The sequence below is a fragment of the Tursiops truncatus genome, chromosome 9 (assembly GCF_011762595.2).
Source record: "Tursiops truncatus isolate mTurTru1 chromosome 9, mTurTru1.mat.Y, whole genome shotgun sequence".
Lineage (NCBI taxonomy): Eukaryota > Metazoa > Chordata > Mammalia > Artiodactyla > Delphinidae > Tursiops > Tursiops truncatus.
In genome coordinates, this window is record NC_047042.1 from 9,073,668 (window position 1) to 9,090,863 (window position 17,196).

A 17,196-nucleotide genomic window follows, 5' to 3' on the forward strand; every position below is an offset into this window, starting at 1 on the left:
CTACCCCACTGGAGCAGGAACACGCTAGCAAGCAGAGATAAATTATTCACATTGCGGTAAACTTCTTTTAAGGTCTCTGAGAGTTTCAATAGAAACGTCATGTGCAAAATGACAGCTGTCCGGGGTCTGGCTGACAAGACCCCCTCCCGAGGCAGGGTGGCATGCAGGGGGGCGCAGTGCGGCCTTCCGCCCCAGCACCAGGGTGCCTCCTTCACAGTAGAGCCACCTGCGCCCGGGGCCCCACGCGGGGAGGGCGGCTGGCGGGGTCCCGGCGCCATCAGGCCGAGTCCTGGTCCATGCTGCAGCCCAGCGCCTCGATGTCGTTGCTGATGTCCGAGATCATGCGGTCCCACTCGTCCCCCTCCGAGGGCGCGGACTGGTCGTCAGAGCTGCCCGCGGCCCTGTTCCCGTTGGAGGTGGAGGTGGAGGTGGAGCTCATGGCCCGGCGGTACCTGCCGAAGCTGTCGGTGATGATCCCGCGGCCATCCTTCACCCCGATGGTCTCCAGGAAGTTCTCGAAGTGCTGGCTGTCCTTCTCGGGGATGAAGGGCCGCAGACCTGCACACACATGGCACACCTGACCCTGCGGCTCCCGCACAAAAGCCCACAGCCCGGGGGGGCCACCCCACCACCCGCCTGCGTCTGGCCCTGCCCTGCCTCTGCAGCGGGGCAGGCGTGGGCCGGGAGCCACACCCTCGCGTCACTCCCCTCAGTCCTCACAGAAGCCCCACTGCACAGGTTTCCAGACGGAGGAGAGGAGAGGAGAGAGCGGAGGGGAGGGGAGGCTGACGCAGGGCTCCGAGCACTGGGCCCCGCCGCCCAGCTGTGCTCCCGGCGCCCGGCTGACCACCCACTTCCTGGACAGAGACCCCCTCCTATGTGAGGACAGTACGAACAGGGGCTGTGGACCCCAGCGTCGGGTGGCGACTGACTCCAGGGGGCAGTGGGGTCAGCAAGAGCTCGGACTGGATGCAGCAGGTCCACCTCCAGCCCTTCACCCCCATGAGCAGTGCGCCCTCATCGGACCGTTGGGGGCAGAGCCCAGGACCCAGGAGCCTCCACCAGCCACCGTCAACCAGCCGTGTTCTCCGGGGTCAGCATGGGGAAAGCAGAGGCGCTACCGGCCTCGCAAGCCTAGGCAACCGTCCAGGGCCCTGTCCGTGGCAGGCCCTGAGCACCCGCCCGCCGTGCTGACTCCGCGTGCTAAGCTCTCGGGCCTCGGCTAAGGCTGCCCTTCACCGGGAATGGCGTCTTCACTCCCCCGCCCAGCAAGCACCTGCCCCGCCTCCCAAACCTGCACAAGCGCCACCTCCTTGCAGAGCCTCCCCCGGCCCTCGCCAGGCAGCGCGGCGCCCACCTCATCCTCAGTCTGGCTCCCGTGGGGCCCCTCCCGCTTCCCCGGGGGAAGGTCCCCACCCGTCACTGGGACAGGCCCCTCCCAGCCACATCACTCAGGCCTCGCTGGCTGGCCCCATTCCTAATGGCGCCCCCGTCCGTCGCGCGCTCACCAAGCAGCAGGAACTTGCGGCTGTCCCCGTAGAGCTGCCGCAGGTTGATGCAGAACTCGTGCACCGAGGCTCCGTCGCGGTACTCATGCAGCAGCGCTGCGAACTGCTGGATCTCCTGCGACGACAGCTTGGTGCGCAGCTGCCGAGAGAGCCGGGCCCGGGGCGGGGTGGTGACCGGCGCTGCCGCCCCCCTGCCCACACCCCACGTGACCCCAGAGGGCCTGCAGCTCCACGGCTCCGGCCGGCAGGGGAGAAAGGAGCCCGCACCGTCCGCCCTAAGCTGCAGGCGTGGCTGACCAGGCTGCCCGCAAGCAGGCAGAGGGCGCGTCTGCACACCACTGCCGGGGGGCAGCGACCAGCGCCCTGGAGCCCACAGTGATGCTCAGCCAGCTGACCGAGTTTCTAATGAGAACGTCACGTGAGGTCGGGGGATGGGGGTAAAAGAATCTGCTGAGTGATGACAAGGCCCATCTGGCCCTTCCAGGGAGTGACCCGGTCCTCCGCTACCGTCCACCACCAGAGACCCAGGGACAGGCCTGTGGTCCAGCCCCGGAGGCCAGAGCAGCCCCCATGCTCAGGCCTTGGCCAACTCACGCCCTCCCCAAAGACTGACCTGGTGGGAAAGGCAGTGAGGCCCAGTTGCAAGCAAGGCGCCCACGCTCACCCCCAGCCCCACCCACAGAGAAGCACGCCTTCACCCTCCCCTCCCCGGCCCTGCCCCACCCCCGCAAGGAGATTCTAACCCCAAGGCGCCGCCGGCCCCAGCACAGGCCTGCTAGAGCACGTGGGCTCTCTGGGGCCGGGGTCTCCTGACGGCGGCGGCAGCGGGCAGCGTACCGTGAGCATGTAGTCCTGCAGCAGCTCAGCGGCCGTGGCGCTCAGCTCGCTCTCACTGACCGTCTTGGCGTGGGGCGCCGTCTGCGTGCAGAAGGACAAGGGCGACACGCCGCCTGCATGCGCACACTCGGGGAAGGAGCTGCAAGGACGCGAGCCGAGCCGTGGGTGGGCGGCCCCCCAGCCCTGCCCCGTGCCTGCACCCTCGACCCCCCATGGGGGCCCAGTTAGGGCCAGGGTCTGAGAGGAGGAGGGGGCCTGTCATGGAGGGAAGGGCTCGGGCCGGACAGAGAAAGACACGTGCAGGGAAGGACCCAGAAGGGGCCCTCAGCCTAGCAGGGTCTCAGTGGAGTGATGATGTCACTGGTGTGACCCTGGGGAGCCCACTCACTGGAAGGCTCCTGAAGGGGGCGGGGGTGGGGGAGGGATACCGACGAGGAGGGTGGAGCCAGGCAGCCATACTGGCACCACCAGGGCGGGGTACTCACAAAGTGCTGGCTTCTGTCTCGTAGGACTCCTTCATGTCCACCTTTGTGGAAGAGTCGTCTGTGCAGAAAGTGCAGAACACAGAAGCTTCTGGTTATGTGAGGGAGGGGGCACTGAGTCCAGTGTCCAAGCTCGAAGCAGGAGATGCAGAGCCCTGGCGGTGGGGAGCCTGCAGGCCTTCATGGGCAGAGCCGGCCAGGCCCCTGGGGTGCACCCCTCGGGCTGCACCCGTGCCTGCTCCTCCTGGGGGTCTTGTGAGATGCACCATCTGCTGCAGGGCTGGGCAGGAGGCGGGACAATGCTCTGGTCCTCGGAGGATGTGGCACATGGCAGGGCTGGAGAGGGCTCCCAATGGCCAGGACAAGAGAAGCACCACTGGTAGATGTGGTACCACGCCCGGCAGCGTCCTAGGGGCTGTGCTACTTTGTCTTCTCTGATCCCAGCAGGCATCACCACTGCTCCAACTTTTAGATGAGCAACTGAACCAGAGAGGTTATGCAACTTGCCCCATGCCACACAGCTGGTGAGGGCAGAAGCCACGATCAGAGCTGGCAGGTCTGAGCCCCAGCCTGGACCCAGCCAGGCTCCACACGTGGACGGCTGCTCCCCAAGGACAGACACGGGGCCTCAGGGTGCCTGAGACCCTCAGACCAGCAAAGGACCTGGTACACAGCAGCTACTTGGGCAACACCAAAGAGATGACCTAAGGTCCATGTGACACAGACGAGAAGGGACGCCGAGGCACCATCACACCCAGCAAGCGAAGCTTTAAGAGAAAAGGGATCAGAAAACGTGGGAGTGGGGAGGGGACAGGGAGAGAAAGAGGACGTTTCTGGCAGTAGGAGGGGAGTGTGCAGTGAGCACAATAATGGCCCCAAGATGCCCCCGTCCAAACCCCAGGTGCACATGCCAGGTGACGTGGCAACGGGGCTGGAGGTTGCTGGGCAACTGACCCTGAGACAGGAAGATGCCCTGGGCTATCTGAGGGGGCTCAACGTGTGCCCTGGGCCCTCTGGTGTGGACGGGGAGGGGCCGGATGGAGCCGCAACAACAGGAGGTCAGAGATGCCACCATGGCTGTGACCGTGGAGGGAGGAAGGCCGTGGGAAGCTGGAAAAGGCAGGAAGCAGCTTCTCCCCGGAGTCTGAGGAGGAAGGCCGCTGGCCCGCACCCTGATTTGAGCCAGTGAGGCCCACGGTGGACTCGAACCTACAGAACCGTGAGAGACCAGTAAGCCTGTGTGGCTGAAGCTGCTCAGTCGTGGTGACCTGTCACAGCAGCAGGAGAGAACCGACCCGGCAAGGAAGGCCTGAGGCAGAAACCAGCAGAGGACGCGTGTCTGAGAGTGTGTGCGCACGGGGAGTGCGTGTGCTGTGAGCGTCTAGTGTGCACGCTCGTGTGCGTGAAGTGTCTGTGAGGATGTGAGCGTGTGTGCTGTGTGGAGTGTGTGCACGCGTGTGACGTGACGTACGTACGTGTGCTGTGTGTGTGATGTATGTGATGGGTGCATGGGCACACGTGGTGTGAGTGCGGGTGTGCCTGGACCCCAGAGGGAGACCTGAGGGCTGGGGGACAAAGGACACCCACGCAGAGAGAAGGCCGGCAGGAAGGAAGCCCACGCGGGTAGGCTGAACATCCTGTGTTTACTTCGTGAAAACTCATTTAATGGTATAATTACGATCTGTGTACTTTTTAGTAAAAAAGCTTATTCCAAAAAAACCACTATTGGAAATCTCAATGCTGAACGTTTAAATAGAGCTCAATGAACCACCTGCTACCCACTGCGGAAGCCGCGGGCCTCTGGGCCTCAACCTCCCCACCTGCCCGTGAGGACAGGCTGCCGGCCTCGCCGGGCTGTCTCTGCAGTGCTGGGGCGGCTCCAGCATGAACGGCGAGACAAGGAGAAGGTGAGAGAGCCAGCCCTTCCTCAGAAAGCGCCCTCAGCTTCGTCAGCACGCAAAGGGTTCTGCGCTGTTCGTGGAGACACGTGAGCCGCCGGGGGCGCGCAGGGCTGGACTCTCCACAGAAAGACCAGAGGCTGCCTGCCACGGAGGCTACCGCTGCGCTGCCTCCAATACCTCTCTCTCTGTTCACCTGACTGACAGAAGCCACGGGTCCTCGGTATACTAAGCGTTTGAAAGTGGATGCTCTTGGTGTTTAGAAGACTGAGCTCAAGTGGGCTCCCACGCAAATGACGCATCTTGCGCGTGCTCACAGATTCCGGAAAACGCTCCCCAGGTGCCCACACGGAGGAAGCGGCTCTGAGCGCTGGTCCGGCTACACCGCCTTCAGGCCCCTTGCTCTTCCTGCCACTGCCCCCCACCCCGCCCCGGGCAGGCCTCGTCTTGGAAGGGGCCCCATACCCACTCTCAGCCCCAGCGCTGGGAGCCCCGCCCGGCCCTGGGTTCTAAGTTTGGTAAAGTGACTTTGGCCAGGCGTGGTTCCAGAAAAAGTGTTCCTGGTCCCCAAAGTTACGCAGGAAGCCACCAGGTGGCCTAAAGCAGGGAGCGGGGGGAACACGTGTGCCTTGATTAAACTTGCAGATTAACACAAACAGTGAAGTCTGGGAACAAAGGGCGTCGGCTCAAACCCCCCGGGACGGTGGCCACAGGGCCACCGCACAACAAGGCTGCCCGGGTGTTGTCCTGGGAAGAGCTCGCGGCAGAGTGAGCCCCGGTGGGAAGGGGCGGCGGGGCCCTCCTGCTCACGTACCACTGTGAAGGGACAGGTGGTGGGTGGGTGTCGAGGCCCCGTCAAATATGGCTCTGTCCAGGAAGTCGATGGTGGACTCCGTGTACACGATCTGGAAGACCTGGCCGAGCAGGGAGCACAGCTCTTCTGCGGCGACCTGCCAACGGAGGACAATGCGGAGGCTTCCTGGGCCGCTTCCGGCGTTCGACACCTCAGATGCAGAACAAACACCTGCACCGAGGGCCTGACGCCTCCCCACTGCCCAACGGCGCCGCAAGGACACCAGCCCACACCCAGGAAGCTGGCTGGACCCGCAAGTGCGTCAGCTGCCGGCCCTCCTCCTCCACTGCCCTTCCAGCCAGCACCATTTCCCCACTCCTGTCCCAGCCACGGGAAAGGGGCAGGGAGGGAACGGGGCAGGGAGGGAACAGCACCCGTGCCAGGTCACACGGACGGCACTCCTGACACCGCACAAGTGTTTCACGCGTGTGCCGTTAACGCAGCGTCCCATCTGGGGCGGCTCTGCCCCTGGGACACGGGACAGTGTGTGCAGGAGCTTCCGGTGGGGACAGGCCAGTGAGGCGGCCCCATGAGGAAGAACTTCCCAGCTGGCAGGTGGGCAGGGCTGGTGAGGAGGGACGCTGATCAGAGGCCACCTAAGGTGGGGCGGCCCTGCTTTGGGCTCACAAATGTGAAAGCTTAACAGAAGGGTATCAGGGGGCTCCCCGAGGCTGGTGGCTCTTGGGTGGCCAAGGTGGGGCTCCAAGCCCCAACTCCCCACTCCCAAGCATCTTCCCCAAGGGCACAGCTTGGGGTACAGACCACGGCCCCCGTCAGCATGGAGGAAGGGGGCGGTGAGGCCCACCAAGAGAAGAACAAACCAGCAGACTGGGAGCCAGTGGGACCTGGGGTGGGACCTGGGTCAGGTGGTACGCGGGGCTGGATCAGGATATAGGCGGGGCTGGCTCTGGTGTGGGTGGAGCCTGGGCAAGCTGTAGGTGGGGCTGGGTCAGGATATGGGGGGGATGGGCAGGCCATGGGCAGGGCCTGGGTACCAGCTGCCAACCCTGCTCACCTTGCTCTCCACGGCCAGGATCACCAGGCAGCATGCCTCCACAGGCCCCACTCCACTCTCTGACAGGGAGCCTGTGGTGAGGCCTCTGGAACTTTCTGCACACAAACTCTGGCTGGGGGAGATGCCGGGGTCCTGGGCTGGAAAGTCAGCACCGTGGCAGGTTAGGGCAGGTGTGGGAGCTCAACAGCAGGCTCTGGGCAGCCCCTACCTGACTCAGGTGGGAACAGGCCGAGCCAGGCACACCCCCATCGTCACCTTCCCTTCACAAGAGCACCCTCCCATCCTCACTCCCCTGCCACTGCCCACTCAAAGCCATCACCTTACATGACCTTCCAGCATCTTTGCCAAAGACAGTGTGAATATCTTAGGCTGAGATATGAAACTGCTAATATTCAGCTGCTTTTGATCTACACAAAAGAAAGCATTCACAGGGTTCTAGTGACAAGGTTAATACACAATCCTGCCAAGAGATGGGGAAACGAGACACAGGGGGCAGAGCGCCAGGCCCGAGGGTGCGTGAGGGGCAGAAGCCAGGTAGGGATCTAGACGGGAGAGCCCCCGCCTGTGTTCCTAACGCTACATACCGCCTCCTCACACATAAGGTCTTGTGGGACGCGAGGGGGAATTCCTGAAGTGGGAAGGGGGGCCTGGGGCCCAGGGAAGCTTCTACAGGAACAGGGCTCCAGGCCTGTCTGAGCGGATGCTCAGACACACCTGGGAGCAGGAAGTGGAGGTGAAGGCTTGAGCTCCCCTGATGCCGGGGTAGCTCAGCGCAAGCCCACCCAGGAGGGAGACCACCCGAAGCTCAGACACAACTGAGAGACGGGAACCCAACCAGGAACAGCCATGCTGGGGGTGGATGGGCCTGCAAAGACCAGGGCTCTGAGGGGCAGGGCTGGCCGCACCCTGTGTGGAGGCTGACCCATGAATCCCATGGTTAGACCCCGGACTGCACCGTCCCACAGACCCACGGGCCACAGGTGCTGAGCGCTACCTGAAGTGGAAACTACCCACAAGGTCTCAGGACAAAAAAGACTGCGTGAGCGCTCACTAGCGACTGTTACCCTGACCTCGCTGACATGATGTCTGGACATAAAGAGCTAAATGAAATACGTTAGTAATGTTGATTTCACTTGTTCCGTTCTACTTTTTTAGAACATTTTTAGTAGCTTTGTGGCTCGCACCCATGGCTGCTCTCAAGGAAGCAGGCATGTGGCTCCAAAGCCATGCGAAGCAAGCCCACCTCCAGCCCCCCAGCTGCATCCAGCCACAGTCCTACAGGCTGTCCCCACAGGTCCCGGTTCAGATCCACTGTCCACTCTCCTACATCCACAGAAACATCCTTTAATGAGATGTCTCCATGTCCTCGGAGCTCTGCCTGCCACACGGAACCTCCTGCAGCCAGACCTGACCCCTACCCCTGACCCCATGTTGCCCCAAATGCCAGCAGAGCCCAGGCTGAAGGAGGCACACAGCCAGCCTGCGGGCAGTAGGCGCTTAGTGTTAGCTACCACTGCCGGCACCTGTGCTGAGGACGGCCACATGCATCACTTCACACACAGCGCGCCTGACGGGCACAGGAGCCTCTGAGAGACCAGGAGGCCCCCAGTCTGGAGGCTTCCCTTCAGGGCCATCTGCTAGAATGAGGAGGCCGCTCCAGGACACGGAATTCATTCTCTTCCTTTAACCTGAAAGCTCTCAAAGCCCAGGGCCCTGGTTTTCATCTTTTGGGAAGTTTCTCCTATGGAGCTCATCCCCTGTCTTAGAAATAACTCAGTTACCTGTTTTCCTAGCACTCTGCTCTATGGTTAACGCTGAGAAATGTCCTGGACACAAGAAACCCAGGGGCCGGCTCCCCTCCTACCGGCCCAAACACACGTAGGCCCGCAGCCAGAGTGCGCTCCTCATTGCTCGGTCCCTAGGGAGGCCCCAGACCTCGGGCCCCCTGCGGGGACAGTCCCCTGGCAGGGCACGGCAGCTACCACGGTGCTGGGCAGCGCTGGTGGAAGCAGTTACACAGCCAGTTCCTCAACCAGCCAGCCACCACCCACCCACCGGGTGACCATCTGCTCCCAGTTAGTCCAGCAGCAGCAGTGGAAGTAAACAGAATCCTCCTGACAGGTTTACTGTGGAGATTAAACGAGATCGTTCATGTCACATGCTTTCTACTAGTTTGAGCCACCTTCAATTGTCATTTTTGTAGATTAAAATGCAGCTTCATGTTGTTCAACCTAAAATAATGCCTGTCATTAAACGGTAGCTGCTCACTGAACACAATACGGGGAAATGAGGAACAAGCAGAGCACAGAGGGGACCTCGCTCCACAGTGCAGCATGACAGAGCAGCGGTGTGTGTGCGTGTGCGTGTGAACTAGCGAGTATGAGTGAGAGTGTGTGAGTGTGTGGGACCCGCGAGTGCATGCGAGTGAGTGCGAGGATGTACATGGGTGTTACAAGCATGTGTGGGGGGTGTGAGTGTGTGTGTGTGCTGTGTGTGACGCTGCGGAGGGGACGCTGAGCCACAGCCACACAGAGGAGAGGGGCTGTAGGAATCCCGGCAGCCACCTGCACAAACCGCTCCAGTTACCTGTGCACACGGACCCGCAGCATCCCCACCGGATTCACGGGCCCTTGCACGGGAACCTCCTTGAAGCTCGAGGAGTCAGTAATGAAAAAGCTCACCAGGGCCCTGGCTTTTAAAAAGCCCTCGGATCCCCGTGAACTAACGACCTCAAGCAGAAATACAACTCTGCACTGCAGGAAGCACAGCGTGCGACCCAGGCCGGTCCAGCGGGCCACCCTCACGCCCCACCACCGGCCCTTTGGAAATGAGCAGCTCCGGGGCTCAACCCAGCTCCCGCCAATGCCTAAAGGAGCCCAGGACGGCGTCCGTGCTGCAGCGACAAACTGAGAACTGCCCGCCGGGAAGGGCACGGCATGTGTGAAACTGTGATTTCTCTCCTCATTTCTCGGGGACTTAGGCCGGGGCTCTGGACCTGCCGGGCAGCCTGTCCGGCAGTGCCAAGTAAGGCGGCGCTGCACCCTCATCGCCAGGTGAGAGGAGTGGGCTGGGCGAGGGGAGCTGACGGCTGGTTTAAGGTTCTCTCTGATTCTCCTACACGGACACACTGAGAACGTCTCGCAGACAGCTCCTTGCTGGTCTGGTCTCATCTTTGCTCCCCCCCGCTTTGGGAAGACTGCCTGGCCAAAGGCAGGGGCCGAATGCTGACTGGGTTGAGCTGAGGCCCACCCTCACCCTGTGGGGCCACCTGCGCCCAGGGCTCTACCAGGCCTGGGTGTCAGAGACCACGTCAGCATCCCGGACGGGGGCCACGCTGAGTGACAGTGGCTGAGCTCAGCACCTGTTCCTCACAGCCTCCTGGGTCACTGCCCGTCTCTGGACAGAGGGCTTCTCTCAGGCACAGCGGGCAGCAGTGGCTGACCCAGCGCTGTAGAAACTGTCTCCAGAGCTCCGTGAAATCCACGGACTCACTCCTCAGGACAGAGGTGTGGTCGGCACCTGCCAAGGACCCTCCTGACCCCACTCCCCAGGTCCATACCTGTCTTTAGGACCACCAGGTGTGAGGCGTCATCCCGCACGTAGGACACGGCAGCGATGTCATGGATGGGGACCCTGAGGATGGTGTCCTCCCCGTCCCTCCAGGCCAGCTTGACGTTGTAGGCAGACAGGCTGATCACAGCGTCATGCTCCTGGGTCAGGTGTCCGGGGAGCTGGTGGGCTCTCTGGAAGGAACCACACGGCATCAGAAACACAGGGCCCGGCCACGGGCTCCCCCGGGACCCCGCACCGTGTGTGGCGCACGCAGCCCACACAGCCAGCGCTGACTCATGAGCAGAGTGCAGCCATGTTCGCCCCAGGGCACTGCTGTGTTCAAACCACGTGGGGGGTCCTTCTGGAACCGCCCTTAGACTCAGACCTGTGGCATGTGGTTTGGATATCTCGAAAACGTGAATTGTGAAACAGCCCAGAACCACCAGGAGCAAGTCTGGAGAATAAAGTTCATGTTCAGACTGAGGAACAGTCTTGATAGCCAAGGGCCAAGTGCACCCTTAACATGATGGGACTGGGTCATCCCTCACGGCCATGAAGGCCCAAGGTCAGAAGGCCAAGAGCTGGTGTCAGAGAACAAGGGTCAGAGCTTGGGGTTAGGAGGTGGAGCAAATTGAGGGTCAGAGGTCAGGGCTGGGAGGTGGAGCAAATTGAGGGTCAGAGGTCAGGGCTGGGAGGTGGGGCAGGCTGAGGCTCAGAAGTCAGGGCTGGGAGGTGGAGCGGGCTGAGGGTCAGAGGTCAGGGCTGGGAGGTGGAGCGGGCGGAGGGTCAGAGGTCAGGGCTGGGAGGTGGAGCAGGCTGAGGGTTAGGAGGACAGAGTCAGGCAGATGGGGTTACCTTTGCATTGTCTATGTAATGCAGGATTTCAGTCCTACTGGAGGGATTCAGGTATCCTGGGATGGATGTTAACTGACCTAAGTACTGAGAGAAGGTGGAGAGAGAACGTGCCATGAGAAGGGGAAGATGAGCCAACACCACCACGCGCCAGCAGAGCACTGCGAGAGCCTCGCGCATCCCCACCACCAGGCCCCCTGGCCGCCGCCCCGGCTCACGGTGGGGGCCTCCTCAAGGCGGCGTGCTCCAAGTTTTTAGCAAAATCTCTACCGGCTGAGGAGAACACTCCCACACTTCCCACCAGACTGCATCAATGTTGTCATCAAAGTCCTGTAAAGGACACCTCAAAATTAGTTTGGTGGACTCTGGATTCGAAAAGGACAGACAAGGGACTTCCCTGGCAGGCCAGTGGTTAAGACTCCAGGCTTCCACTGCAGGGGGCCCTGGTTCAATCTCTGATAGGGGAACTAAGATCCCACAAGGCGCATGGTGTGACCAAAAGATAAAAATAAAAATGAAAAATAAATAGAAGGACAGACAAGGATGGCTTGTGTTTCCGGGTCATGGTCGGAAACTGAAAACAACGGTTCTGCACAACCTGCTAAAAGTAAACGTGTTAAGTCACGAAGGGCCAGGCAGCTGAGTGATGAGCACAGAGAAATGAAGTGACACGAGGCCGTGAAGCACCTGGCTAACCAACCTCAATGAAAAGGGCCCCGAGTGTGGGGCAGCCGCAGTGCTGCGTCAGCTGTGTTCACGTCACATCTCCACCAATTAACACAGTTTTTAAATGTGATTTAATGGGTTACTGATTTCTCTTACAGCCAACATTTCTCATCCTCTCACTAACTCGAATGTTTAAGGTCGCTGTTAACGGGGTGACAACAGACTTCCTGTCTCCAGTTCGACGTCATCACTCCTGTCCTCACAAGAAAAGAGCTGAACAAACTGAAAAATCAACATGTCTTCTCAGATCCATTAGAGGACAAGGTCACAGGGCAAACTGCTGCCCCCAAAACTGGAGAGAGCAACGGGGGACAGAGAATCACAGCCCCCAGGGAGAAGCCACAGGAGCCGGCCTGGGAGGCGCACTGGAAGGCGACTGACCAAGGGCTGGACATGGGCACGGACAAGCTTGAGACAAAACTCTGGGGGCCAGGCAGGAAGGCCTCTTTACCTCAGCTCCTTTTACCTGAATCACCATACCCAGCTTTCAACAAAAAATTATAAGGCATGGTAATAGGCAAAGAACACTGAACACACAGGGCAAGCATCAGAACCAGACTCAGATACGGCAGAGATTTTGGAATTATCCGACCAGGAATTTAAAACAACTACGATTAACATGCTAAGGGCTCTAATAAAGTGAACATGATGCAAGAACTGATCGGTGATGTCCGCAAAGAGATGGATATTCTAAGGAAAAGAATCAATGGGAAATGTTAAAACCCAAAAACATTACAGCAGAAATGAAGACTGCTTTTGATTCGTTCACCAGTAGATGGACACAGCTTGGAGATATGTCAGTAAAAACTCCCCAAACTGAAAAGGAAATAGAAAAAAGAAAAGAAGGGAAAAAACAAACGAAAAAAAAGGAACAGAATATCCAACAATAGAAAATTACGAAAGGTGTACCAAATGTGTGGTGGGACTACCAGGAAAAGAAGGGGAGAAAGAAACCCAAGAAACACTTGAAGCAATAATGGCTAAGAACTTCCTCAACGTCAGACACCAAACCACAGACCCAGGAAGCTAGAGGACATCAAGCAGGATAAACAGCAAAACAAAACCAAAAACTACACCTAGACAAATCCTATTCAAATTGCAAAAAAATCAAAGACCAAGAGAAAACCCTGAAGTAAGCAACAGGAAAACACCAAATGGCACCTTACCTACAGAGAAGCCGGGGTGATGACGATATCAAACTTCTCTTCAGAAACCACGCAAGCACGAGAAGAGTGAAACACTCAGTGCTCAAAGAAAAACCCACCAACCTACAATGCTGCATCTGGTGGAACTGTCCTTCAAAAGTGAAGGAGAAATAAAGTCTTTCTCAGGCAAACAAAAATGGGGAGACTTCATGATTACTAGGCAGGAAATGTTAAGAGAATTTATTCAGAGAGAAGGAAAATGATTTGGTCAGAAATTGATCTACATCAAGGAAAAAACATGAGAGAAGAAATAAATGAAAGTAAAATAATACCTTCTACTTTACTTATTGTAATTGATCTAACAGGTAACAGTCTGTTCAAAAGAAAAGTAGCAAGATGTACTGGGTAATTAATTTGGTTATAAGGTGCATGCACTACCTGTGAAGCAATGTAGCGTTATTGGAAAACGGATTAAGATTAGTTGTAAATTGCAAACCCTAGGGCAACCACTAAAAATATTCATAAAGAAGTATAATTGAGGGCCACAGGGTTCAAGATGGTGGAGTAGAAGGACATGCGCTCACTCCCTCTTGTGAGAGCACCGGAATCACAACTAACTGCTGAAAAATCATCGACAGGAAGACACTGGAACTCACCAAACAAGATACCCCACATCCAAAGACAAAGGAGAAGCTGCAATGAGGTGGTAGGAGGGGCGCAATCACAATAAAATCAAATCCCATAACCGCTGGGTGGGTGACTCACAAACTGGAGAACACTTATGCCACAGAAGACCACCCACTGGAGTGAAGGTCCTGAGCTCCACGTCAGGCTTCCCAACCTGGGGATCCAGCAATGGGAGGTGGAATTCCCAGAGAATCAGACTTTGAAGGCTAGCGGAATTTGATTGCAGGACTTCGACAGGACTGGGGGAAACAGAGACTCCACTCTTGGAGGGCACACACAAAGTAGTGTGTGCACTGGGACCCAAGGGAATGAGGAGTGACCCCATAGGAGACTGAAGCAGACCTACCTGCCAGTGTTGGAGGGTCTCCTGCAGAGGCAGGGGGTAGCTGTGGCTCACTGCAGGGACAAGGACACTGGCAGCAGAAGTTCTGGGAAGTGCTCCTTGGCATGAGCCCTCCCAGAGTCTGCCATTAGCCCCACCAAAGAGTCTGTAGGCACCAGTGCTGGGTCACCTCAGGACAAACAACCAACAGGGAGGGAACTCAGACCCGCCTATCAGCAGACAAGTGGATTAAAGTTTTACTGAGCTCTGCCCACCAGAGCAACACCCAGCTCTACCCATCACCAGTCCCTCCCATCAGGAAACTTCCACAAGCCTCTTAGATAGCCTCATCCACCAGAAGGCAGACAGCAGAAGCAAGAAGAACTACAATCCTGCAGCCTGTGGAACGAAAACCACATTCACAGAAAGATAGACAAAATGAAAAGGGAGAGGGCTACATACCAGACGAAGGAACAAGATAAAACCCCATAATAACAACTAAATGAAGTGGAGACAGGCAACCTTCCAGAAAAAGAATTCAGAATAATGATAGTGAAGATGATCCAGGACCTCAGAAAAAGAATGGAGGCAAAGATCGAGAAGATGCAAGAAATGTTTAACAAAGACCTAGAAGAATTAAAGAACAAACAAACAGATATGAAGAACACAATAACTGAAATGAAAAATACACTAGAAGGAATCAATAGCAGAATAACTGAGGCGGAAGAACAGATAAGTGACCTGGAAGACAGAATGGTGGAATTCACTGCCGTGGAACAGAATAAAGAAAAAAGAATGAAAAGAAATAAAGACAGCCTAAGAGACCTCTGGGACAACATTAAACGCACCAACATTCGCATTATAGGGTCCCAGGAGAAGGAGAGAGAGAGTAAGGACCTGAGAAAATATTTGAAGAGATTATAGTCGAAAACTTCCCTAACATGGGAAAGGAAATAGCCACCCAAGTCCAGGAAGCACAGAGAGTCCCAGGCAGGATAAACCCAAGGACAAACACGCCGAAATACATAGTAATCAAGTTGACAAAAATTAAAGACAAAGAAAAATTATTAAAAACAACAAGGGAAAAACAACAAATAACGTACAAGGGAACTCCCATAAGTTTAACAGCTGATTTCTCAGCAGAAACTCTACAAGCCAGAAGGGAGTGGCATGATATATTTAAAGTGATGAAAGGGAAGAACCTACAACCAATATTACTCTACCCAGCAAGGATCTCATTCAGATTCAATGGAGAAATCAAAAGCTTTACAGACAAGCAAAAGCAAAGAGAATTCAGCACCAACAAACCAGCTCTACAACAAATGCTAAAGGAACTTCTCTGAGTGGGAAACATAAGAGAAGAAAAGGACCTAGAAAAATAAACCCATAACAATTAAGAAAATGGTAATAGGAACATACATATCAATAATTACCTTAAATGTGAATAGATTAAATGCTCCAACCAAAAGACACAGGCTCGCTGAATGGATACAAACACAAAACCCATATATATGCTGTCTACCAGAGACCCACTTCAGACCTAGGAATACATACAGACTGAAAGTGAGGGGATGGAAAAAGATATTCCATGCAAATGGAAATTTAAAAAAAGCTGGAGTAGCAATGCTCATATCAGATAAAATAGACTTTAAAATAAAGAATGTTACAAGAGACAAGGAAGGGGCTTCCCTGTTGGCGCAGTGGTTGGGAGTCCGCCTGCCGATGCAGGGGACGTGGGTTCGTGCACCAGTCCGGGAGAATCCCACATGCCGCGGAGCGGCGGGCCCGTGGGCCATGGCCACTGGGCCTGTGCATCTGGAGCCTGCGCGTCCAGAACCTGTGCTCCGCAACAGGAGAGGCCACAACAGTGAGAGGCCCGCGTACTGCAAAAAAAAAAAGAGACAAGGATGGACACTATATAATGATCAAGGGATCAATCCAAGAAGAAGATATAACAATTATAAATATATATGCACCCAACACAGGAGCACCTCAATACATAAGTCAAATGCTAACAGCTATAAAAGAGGAAATCGACAGTAACACAATAATAGTGGGGGACTTGAACACCTCACTTACGCCAATGGAAAGATCATCCACACAGAAAATTAATAAGGAAACACAAGCTTTAAATGACACAGTAGATCAGATAGATTTAATTGATATTTATAGGACAGTCCATCGAAAAACAGCAGATTACACTTTCTTCTCAAGTGCACACGGAACATTCTCCAGGACAGATCACATCTTGGGTCACAAATCAAGCCTCAGTAAATTTAGGAAAATTGAAATCATATCAAGCATCTTTTCCGACCACAACGCTATGAGATTAGAAATCAATTACAGTGGAAAAAACGTAAAGAACACAAACACATGGAGGCTAAACAATACATTATTAAATAACCAAGACATCACTGAAGAAATCAAAGAGGAAACCAAAAAATACCTAGAGACAAATTACAATGAAAACATGACGATCCAAAACCTATGGGATGCAGCAAAAGCGGTTCTAAGAGGGAAGTTTATAGCAATACAAGCCTCCCTCAGGAAACAAGAAAAATCTCAAACAATCTAAACTTACACCTAAAGGAACTAGAGAAAGAAGAGCAAACAAAACCCAAAGTTATTAGAAGGAAAGAAATCATAAAGATCAGGGCAGAAATAAATGAAATAGAAACAAAGAAAACAACAGCAAAGATCAATAAAACTAAAAGCTGGTTCTTTGAGAAGATAAACAAAATTGATAAACCTTTAGCCAGACTCATCAAGAAAAAGAGGGAAGGACTCAAATCAATAATATTAGCAATGAAAACAGAAAAGTTACCATGGACACTGCAGAAATACAAAGGATCTTAAGAGACTACTACAAGCAGCTCTACACCAATAAAATGGACAGCCTGGAAGAAATGGACAAATTCTTAGAAAGGTATAACCTTCCAAGACTGAACCAGAAGAAACAAAAAGTATGAACAGACCAATCACAAGTTACGGAGTTGGAACTGTGATTAAAAATCTTCCAACAAACAGAAGTTCTGGACCAGATTGCTTCAGAGGTGAATTCTATCAAACATTTAGAGAAGAGCTAACACCCATCCTTCTCAAACTCTTCCAAAAAATTACAGAAGGAATACTCCCAAACTCATTCTACAAGGCCACCATCACCCTGATACCAAAACCAGACAAAGATACTACAAAAAAAGAAAATTACAGACCAATATCACTGATGAATACAGATGCAAAAATTCTCAAAAAAATACTAGCAAACAGAATCCAACAACACATTAAAAGCCTCATACACCATGATCTACTGAGATTTATC

General features: G+C 55.3%; 1 protein-coding gene across 18 annotated transcripts in view; it reads right to left on the reverse strand.

The window, feature by feature from the left end:
• Positions 1-51: 51 nt before the first annotated feature.
• CCM2 (CCM2 scaffold protein) overlaps positions 52-17,196 on the reverse strand; it is a 59,051-nt gene continuing 41,906 nt past the window's right edge. For 8 of the 18 annotated variants that reach the window (XM_073809509.1, XM_073809507.1, XM_073809503.1 and 5 more), the window contains 9 exons: positions 15,311-15,760; positions 11,001-11,084; positions 10,153-10,336; positions 6,594-6,730; positions 5,540-5,729; positions 2,831-2,888; positions 2,346-2,484; positions 1,509-1,647; positions 52-558 (listed from right to left, as the gene is read on the reverse strand). In XM_073809509.1, the coding sequence (XP_073665610.1) occupies positions 278-558; positions 1,509-1,647; positions 2,346-2,484; positions 2,831-2,888; positions 5,540-5,729; positions 6,594-6,730; positions 10,153-10,336; positions 11,001-11,084; positions 15,311-15,760 (1,662 nt within the window). In that variant the 3' untranslated portion in view covers positions 52-277. The other 10 variants (XM_073809514.1, XM_033862825.2, XM_073809508.1 and 7 more) reach the window with 8 other exon arrangements.